This window comes from Hippocampus comes, unplaced genomic scaffold, assembly GCF_001891065.2.
Source record: "Hippocampus comes isolate QL1 unplaced genomic scaffold, H_comes_QL1_v1.1 scaffold98, whole genome shotgun sequence".
In the NCBI taxonomy this organism is placed as follows: domain Eukaryota; kingdom Metazoa; phylum Chordata; class Actinopteri; order Syngnathiformes; family Syngnathidae; genus Hippocampus; species Hippocampus comes.
Window position 1 is genome coordinate 486,861 of NW_017804832.1, and position 9,504 is coordinate 496,364.

Consider the following 9,504-nt stretch of genomic DNA (forward strand, 5'->3'; position numbering starts at 1 on the left):
ACTGCGCAGAACCCTCAAGCTTCCTGGCCTGTGGTAGAGGACCCGAGCTGAATGGGGGATGGACACCACCCGAGGGGTGAGACGAGGATTTTTTAAAAAATGTATATATATATATAGAGAGAGAGAGAGATGTTCACTGAATGGCCTATTTTAAAACAGTTTTCATATAGAGGGCGCACCGCAGTATAAGGCACATAGAATAGAAGCTACAATAGTGGCTGCAGTTGTGTTATGCATCCACTAGATGGAGCTATGCCAGAGGAATACAATACAATCCAGCTTAAGATAGAGCTTTCCAGTGCTGAATGTTGGTCCTAACATGTCTTTGATTTTCATTGACATGAAATGACATGCATTATTAGAATCCCTAAGCTTTTCTACTGCGCGTGCCGCTTGTGACACCATTGTTCCCACCATTTTCATGCAACCCCACTTTCCAGATTGACGCTCCTCCAGACAGAGAAGGACGAGCAGCGCATTTTGTTTGAGGAGACCTTGCAGAAGTTCCAAGCCAAACACGAGGCCGACGTTAACCATTTACATCAGGAGCACGCGCTGTCTGTAGCTAAGGTAACGCCGCAACAATTACATCATTTGTGCAATTAAATCCCGGCAGCAATAGCTGAGTTAGGACCCCACCCACCCCTCCTAAATGAAATAAAATAAAAATAGATATGTTCAGGTGTGAGCATGCTCAAATTGTTTTCTCTCTTGCAGGCCTCCGAGGTGGTGGAGGATTTTGAGAAAACTATTGCTCAGCTCAAACAGCAACTTCTGGTCAGTGAACATCAGCGACAGACACAAGTTAGGGTAAGGAGAGGCAACGCATAAGTACATTTGGGATTGAACATGTGTCACACTCTTCCATGCCTCCCTTCAGGATCAGGTTTTGAAGTTCCAGGAGGAAAAAGAAGGATTACAGATCAGCTACGACAAAAAGGTGCGTTGTGCCACCATGTATGAAAACTCATCCAGCCAACTCTGACTTGAACAAACCTGGGGAAAAAAACAAAAACATTTTCCTCTATTGGAGGGTAAAGTCTGGAGTCACGTTTTCCTCTGGTTTTTTTGTTTCAACTCAACTCACAACTGAACTGTATTGAGAGCAAAACAAATATTGGAGAAACACAACAGCACAGCGCTAGTGTGTCCACTTACACACAAGAACTGCCTTGGAGTGCACACATGAGGCCTTATGTGAATGGGCAATTTCTTCCATTTTTTATTTTGTCGTAACGAAGATGGTTTGCGTGGGGGAATGTGTCATTTTGGCCTGTTTCACCTCATCGCAAGCAGCACTGTTCCTAACATAACGAAACGCTCTTCAAAGCACTCATAAGGTGGCCTTTGTTAATGAGCTGAGCTGGACCAGACTTTTTCGCTTAAGATCAGGTTTAAAGACTGGACTGCACCTGGGTCATCTTCAAAGTACAGTGTGTGTGTGTGTGTGTGTGTGTGTGTGTGTGTGTGTGTGTGTGTGTGTGTGCGTGTGCGTGTGGCAACCCTCCCATTGGCCGATACACCTGCAAGAACTTAGCAGACCCCCGCACACTTAATTCAAGCGGAACTTAAATGAACGTTCTGGAGATGAAAGCCAGTCATGTCTTATTGATGATTTTTTTTTTTCCCAATATAGTCAAGGCCACATGCTAACAACCTCCGCGCAGTCTGTCGTGTATTTCCACAGCGGTCAGAGGAACAATGCCACGTGGACATGAAAAAGGCCTCCATGTGGCGACCATATAGTTGCACAGTGAGAGGCCCTGACGGGCTACTTTTGATGGCACACGACCATGTGCGGAAGGTCACGTGCATTTCCTTCCTCTTGACTTTTGCTCTCTTCTCAGGTGCTGGCACTGCACAATGAGGCGGAGAAAGAGAGGACACGGGCCGAGAAGCAGATTACCAAACTCGAGGATGCACTCAGGTACGCAGAAATAAATTTGGGGTGTATGGATATCCCACTTAACCCTTTTATGCATAACATGATAAGCTGTCCACTGTAGTAACCGCTGTCCCTGAAAGGGTTAAAGCAGGGGTGGGTGCCCATTACGTCGATCGCGCTCGACCGATCGATCGCAGACTGGTCCCAAGTCGATCGCAAGGGGTGTCGAGGAGAAAAAAAAACAAACAATCATCGGTGTGTCTTTGTGCATGTTAGTCATATATTTTTTTGTGTTAATGTACACTGCACCCTAATCATCCTATCAGTCTCATTTTCACAAAAAGTATGAAAAAAATTAAAGAATATAAAGCAGGTAAATCTTGAACCTACGGTGGCGCGTGACCTGCCTCACCGGAAGTTGTTAGCGCTCAGTAGTCTGCAATGGCAGCTTGTGATCAGAACTGTTGTGCATTATCTTTTATCATTATAATAATAATTACCGTAATTTCTGGACTATAAGCCGCGACTTTTGTCACACGCTTTCAACTCTGCGTCTTATTTCATGAAGCGGCTTATATAAAGACTTTTCGAACAGCTGCCTGTGTACCGTCTTTCTTTGTAAATATCTCATGTTACAATATGGGCACCGGCGGCTTATACACAGGTGCGGCTTATGTGTGTACAAAATATTTTTTTCCTTTAAAAATGTAGTGGTGCGGCTTATAATCAGGTGTGGTCTATAGTCCAGAAATTACGGTATAGATTTTAGAGCAGGGGTGTCAAACTCATTTTTGTCACGGGCCACATTGTGGTTTTACAGTTTCCCTTGGAAGGCCGTTCTGAATTTTGGGAAACCACATGAATGTTTGATCACTTCCACATATTACATATACAGCACACAACAAATCGATGGATAACTAGTTTTAAAATCAGAAGTCAAGAATAATGACTGTTATTGTGGATTACGTTTGACAATTTGAAATTTGGGTTCAGACTTTAGCAAGCATCATGGAACTTGGCATGCTTGATTTGCTTTTGCGGGCCACATAAAATGATGTGGCGGGCCAGATCTGGCCCCCGGGCCTTGACTTTGACACCTGTGTTTTCGAGGGAAGCACTCTAAAACGGTACGTGTGAGCTACGATAGTTAACAGGCTGCAAAAGTGCGTCACATGCCTCCGTGTCAGGCTGTTGCTCATCATGGCGTGCGTGTGTATGTGCGTGCGCAGGAACGAGTCGATCGCGAGATGTAAATGATTGATCGAAAAGTCGATCTTCGGTCCAAAAAGTTTGGGCGCCCCTGGGTTAAAATGTCATCATCGTACTTCAAAACTTGTAGCGGGACGTATGTCATCATACCTTGCAAGATGCTGCCGTGATGGTTCGCAGTGGAGTTAAATCAATACACTCTGTTTATGAGGGATGGTGTCTAGGAAGTGAAGCTGCAAAGTTGGGCTGCTGCTCCTTTTCTGTAGGGGGGAAAAATGCCTTTTAAATGGATTCAAGCATCTATAACAGGAGAGCCTCTATTTGGGATAGTACATTATCAGGTTTGGCTTAATATGTAAACTTTCATCACAATTTAGCCTTTGATTTTATTTATTTATTGATTTAATTTTCAGGGTTTTTGGTGCTGAATCCATTCTTTGGGGGAGAAAAATCACTACGAATTCGGATTGGAGGTTAGCAAGGCAGCCCTTGCGCTATATTCCCTTTGAGGCTTTCGAGGATGTCTTTTGAGTACGGCGGGGTTTGAGAGTCGTGTTTTGCCTTAAATCGTCCAAAATAAGGATGCTTTATTGAAATAATTCAATGTGTATTACGAAACATACACAACAATGCAAAATAATTCACATTACGATGATACATCGATCATATAAACTAGACGGAAGTTCTGCTTCCTTAGCAATTTTTAGACAGTACTCTGTTGCACAAGATTGACTAAATCGCGTCCGAGGGCTGTCTGCTAAACATGGAGCCATTCACGAGTAATGCTGAAAGTATAAATTCGACACATTGCAAACCCTTGTTTTCGTGTTCTTCTATGCGTATCTCTCTTTCTTCCTCTCTCTGCCATTTAGCTTCCCAAATAGCACAACATCGCCCACTTAGCCGAGAGCACTCTCGATACAAAGCGGAACATGAACAGAAGTTCACAAGCATATTACAGATTTGTTGGCGGAACGACAAGCAGAATGCTGATCTCCAACTAAGCCCTGCATTCTACAACCTCAGGCCCGCTCCGAGCTGTGCGCTGTCCAGCCATGGTGCCTTCAGCCCCCTTGAGAGATTTCAAACTGTTTGGCTCAATAGTAACTCCGAGGAGTAAAGAGATTTAGTTTGTGCCCGGCTTGATTTTCTTTCTTGGATGCTCATCAGTGGAAGCGCTTTGTGTCTTAGCCCAGTTCTTTCTCCAAATGTTTCTGCTGTTTGCTTATGCAGTAAAGTCCGCTGAGCGAATCGACGCCCCCTCCCTACAATGTAATCAGTTCCCAATTGAGTTGAGTCGTAGGATGTACTTTGATTTACTTTCTCTTTGTGTCTGTGACAGTGCTCATGAGCATGAAAACTCACTTTTTTTTTTATTCAGTGTACAAATCTCAAAGGGGCATTTGATGCCTCTGTCCACTTTATGTTTGCGCTTGTCAAAATCCGCCCGGCAACAAAGCTTTCAAAACACAGCAGACGCATGCAGCGGCGCCTTAACGATGCTCGCTGTTAGCATCAGTGAGGAGTCAATTCGCTGCCTCGTTTGGCCGATAAGCGCCGAGAAAGTGGCCCGTCAGGCTCACTGTCGAATTCAGCACTTGGCCCCACCGCGCGCGCACTCTTTGAGCAGTCTGATGTGTCTGCTCGGCAACAGCGAGGGGCCTTTAAAGGCGATCCAGGAGAGCTTCAAAGTCCAAGCTACACCGCACGCACGCCTGCGTGTGTGCGTGCGTGTAATGATGGAAAGGCACAAGATACAATTAAATAAGCAGAGCTACTCAGCGTGCCAGCGAGGAAAGGCAGGTGTGTGTGTGACGTACACGGACTGGGTATTATTCTTTGTATTGTGTGTATTTGTTTTATAGCTGTTTTGTTTCTCAGCTTTCCTTTCCTCACTTCTTCTTGTCTGCACCTTTTCCTTCTGGCATTAAAAAAAAAAAAAAAAAGACATCACCTTGTCCCGCCATGCAAATTAACACTGCTGCATGCATTTGAGTTTTTGGTGGATGTTACTATAGCAACAACAGCAGGCACCGCAAAGCAATTTCATTGTGATGAGTGCAATAAACATTAGATCTGTACCCCCCCCCCCAACCCCCGGTATTATTTTGATGTAGTGTTTCACCAAACATTTGCTTGTCATAGCTTGCATTGGCTCTTATAGACATTTTGGTTACTCCATTTATTTATATACAAAATGTAAGCGAGGCAAACCACTCACACCTCTTAGTATGATGCATTTTAGCGCAACCAAAACCATGAGCACATCGACAACGAGCTTTGTGCAGAGCCTTAAAAAGTTGCAAATCACATTTGCCGAATTTAAGAAAATGCCACTTCATCTGCATTTTCACCTTTTCAAGCACGCTACAACCTGACAACATGATGAGGTGTCCACTGTCATAACCGCTGTCCTTGAAAGGGTTAATCAATATAACAAAGCCATAACAACATAATTCTGTAAAGATGGAGTTTGTTGATTTGTAATGCGTTTGTGTTAAATTGTAGGATTAAAATGAAGAGTCTGGCTCATTTAAAGGGAATGACAGGAAATTTGGTATTCAGCTGCGAGCAGGCGTAGCTCTATTTTGGTCTGAAATGCGCTTCAACCCATCCATCCATCCATTTTCTGATCCGCTTTATCCTCACAAGGGTCGCGGGTGATGCTGGAGCCTATCCCACCCGTCTTCGGGCAGTAGTCGGGGGACACCCTGAACCAGCCAATCGCAGGGCACACAGAGACAAACAACCTTTCGCGCTCACACTCACACCTAGGGACAATTTTGAGTGTTCAATCAGCCTGCTATGCATGTTTTTGGAATGTGGGAGGAAACCGGAGTACCCGGAGAAAACATGCAAACTCCACACAGCTGGAATTGAACCCAGTACCTCTCCACTGTGAGGTTGACGTGCTAACCACTGGCCCACCGGGCCGCCCGCGCTTCAACCTATCCACTCTTTTGTCCAAACCTGTGCACAACCTGTTGTTATTGCATATGAGCATGCTGTATGGGTAAAAAAAAAAAAAAAAAATGTTCTCCAGTTTGGACTCCGGATGGACCTCAGTCTTTGAACTGCTCAAGAGCCAATTTGACTGTTAAGTAATTGCTTGGTTATGCATGCCACGGTGCTCGTCTCCTCTTTAAGGAATATCACGCATGCGGTATATTACTATGTGCGCGTGCGTGTGTGTGTGTGTATGCGTGTGCGTGCAGCTCCAATGCATGTTTTGGAAGTGGTTTTATGGTCTCCAGCATTGCTTCAATGACAACGCTGATGGAGGGAAGGGCAGGCAGGCAGGCAAGGAGGTGTAGATGATGATGATGATGGTGGACCAGGGCTAGTCAGCGGAGGTTTAGGAGGCTTCACTTAGAGCTGAGCTGCAGGAACAGGAGGAGGTATGGAACTTGAATATTGAAAAAACCTCGCTCAATATTTGTTCTCCCATGGAAACTGCTCCCCAAGGGTCTCATTTGGAGGTGCCTTAAACATGCATTCCAAATACCAACAACCTGACGACGATGACAACAACAACAACAACAAATAATGAGGCCGCTTGAGCTGCACAATTATTACAATTCCAACGTATGGCCCATTTCATATAAAATCGTTTTTAGCATGGCCGCTTCATCCTTGACCAATAATGCTGTCTTCTGAGATCCGCTTAGAAATCAGCCTTCACATAATAATGCTCGGTGTTATTTGACACTGCCAAACACATGTTTAAAATGTGGTTAAGACTGTTTTGCTGTCCTGCAACTGAGTTCTGACGGAGCTGGAAACTGCAAACAGGACCGCAGTTCATTCCTTGGGATGACTTTCATGTTGTTCTGAAGTGACATTTTCCCAATTTGTTCGTTCATGGCTCAACACTTTGATCTGTCTAGCTGAACGACCACCCGCATACTCCCGGGCGAATGGTGCATAAGGCCCCCCAAAAAAACAAAACAAAACAAAAAAAACTTGGGGAAACAGAACACGCTGTCACGGTTTCTGCTTGGAAAAAACATGATTGTATGATAGGGGTGGAACCGATTTGTCGACACGTCGATTTTATCACTCTGCAATTGTTAGCGCTTGAAGACGATGAACCCTTTCATGCCACCCTGTAACCTGATAATATGATAAGCTGTCCATTGTGGTAACCGCTGTCCCTGAAAGGGTTCATATCACATAAGCATACAATTTTCACATTCTGGGGAGCCATACTGATGGCTCATTTATATCAAAAAAAAAAAACTGTTATTTCACCAGAATGTGGTTGTTTGAAGGACTCCAACCATTATTTGTATCCGAACAATAAAGAGTCCCGTCTTAACTCATAGTGGATGTCACGGCATCTCATTGTGCAGGTGTATGTAAGCGACATGGCTCTGCAATGAGCACGCGTCCCGCTTGAATGCTTCTCTCCTTCATGACAGCAGTCCTTTGCTCTGTCTTGATTATTTTCTTCTTGCTTTTCTTGTGCGCTCGCTTATTTTGGTCTGTCTCTTATTCCGTATCAGTCTTCTGTTCTCCTTCTCTGGGGATGTGGATGAAAAACCAAGCCCGGTTTATTTTTTTCTTACAGAGGACGCTGAATATTTCAGTTTTGTATTTTCTCTCTTTTCATGCCCTCCCTCTTTCCCCCCTGCCCCCCCCCTCAATCCGGGGCCCCTTTGAAGTGTCTGTGGCTTCGTTATCATTCCATTTGGATGAGTTCAGACACAGATTCGCGCGCACTCGCACACCCGCAAATGCTTTCATACAACTCGGAAAAACAAAGGCGTTCATATTTAAGAACGCTTCTTCAAATGCATAAACTCTATCTCACAAATTAGTATAAGTGACGACAGGAAGAACGGAGAGTGATTTATGCCCTTGCGAAAAGTAAGTTTCATGCACCCTTTAACCCGATAACATAAGCTGTCCACCGTCGTAACCGCTGTCCCCGAAAGGGTTAACTTTGCCATGAAAGTCATGTTTCCAACGAATCCCGTTCAGTTTTGACAAAGCCAGATGAGGCTGTTCAAGTGTATTGGCAAAATGACAGGGTCTTACATCATACTGAGACAGCGTGCGATTTGGCACGTAATTACACAAAATAAACGTATTCAACACCAAACTCCTTTTGGATGGATCTTTTCATTTTCTTCCCATTTATCTTATTCTTTGTATGCGTTTTCATCCGATTTTGGCAGAATACACTGTCAAAAGAAAAAAAAAATGGCATTGTGGCGAGCTTAAACAGTAAGTTGGAACAACTACTTAAACATATAAATGACACTAATGGCGGCAATTTTGGTTAGTACAACAAAGCAAACAAGCTGTTTGCTCCAAAACAATTTGATGACTTGTTTTTGCTGAAGTTGGGGGACAATACAAGGGACAGTTAGTTCTGTAAACACTTTTTTTGGGGGGGTGCTTGAAAGCCATTTTTTCTCATTAGCAACATTTGTTTAGTTGAATTGTCCAACTTGGGTGGCCCAGTGGTCGACTGGTTAGCATGTTGGCCTCTCAGTACAGAGGCGCAGGGTTTCGATTTCAACTCTGGCCTCCCTGTGTCGAGTTTGCAATGTTCTCCCCATGTCTGTGTGGGTTTTCTCCGGGTACTCCGGTTTCCTCCCAAGTTCCAGTATTTTAGTAAACAGTAATTTTAAGTTCAGCTCAACGGTGAATTGAAATGAAAAAGTCAGGTGAATTCAAAATTTCAAGATAACAAACTTCGATACATTTTTTTTTGTCATTCCAACTTAAATGAGTCCCTCAAAAGTACAACTTGTGTTTTTTTTAGTGTATGAGTTTTATTTTGTGAAATGGCTCCGATTTGGTGGAATGGCCGATGTAAGCCATTTGCTGGGTAGCTGAGGATTTTCAGGAGTTTGGGTTACTCTTACCAAAGGTTGGGTTCATTATTTTGATCCAGCGGATCGGATTGAAGACTTTGGGTGGGCTAAAGTGCCGAAGCTGGTCGCCCTTTTGGGCAGTTGAAGTCAATTGAATGTAACATTCTTTGGAAAATGGCTGACTTTTAACCCAGCAGTTTTACGAGTGTGACATTTTAGTGTCATTGGTTCACTTAAGGTTAGGGAAAAAAAAATCAAACAACCAACCAACCGTGATGAAAACACCACCTCTCACCCTTGGTGGAGAATTTGTGCTGCTTTATATATAGCACGTCGCTCTTTATCCGCATCCTACGCGGAGTCACCATTCAGTTCCAAAAACGGTGCCATCCCAGCGTCCTTTCCTGTCTGCAATTGCCAGCCGCTTTGGACGCTTCTCCTTCACCTCCATCTCTCCCCGGCCCGTGAAAACACCCGTTTTGGAATTTAAGGATGAGAAGACTTCCTCTTAAGCGAAGGCACATCTTTAATTTGAGCCTCCTCTCCTTCCACTTTCCTGACCAGGGATCCATTTCAAGGCAGGCG

The 9,504-nt window shown here is 44.2% G+C and overlaps 1 protein-coding gene across 5 annotated transcripts in view; it reads left to right on the forward strand.

The window, feature by feature from the left end:
* Positions 1 to 9,504, forward strand: part of cep112 (centrosomal protein 112) — a 144,344-nt gene that overhangs the window by 33,399 nt on the left and 101,441 nt on the right. For 4 of the 5 annotated variants that reach the window (XM_019868675.1, XM_019868666.1, XM_019868691.1 and 1 more), the window contains 4 exons: positions 441 to 570; positions 718 to 810; positions 881 to 940; positions 1,848 to 1,927. In XM_019868675.1, coding sequence (XP_019724234.1) covers positions 441 to 570; positions 718 to 810; positions 881 to 940; positions 1,848 to 1,927 — 363 coding nt within the window. The remainder of the gene's footprint in view (positions 1 to 440; positions 571 to 717; positions 811 to 880; positions 941 to 1,847; positions 1,928 to 9,504) is intronic. The other variant, XM_019868682.1, reaches the window with a different exon arrangement.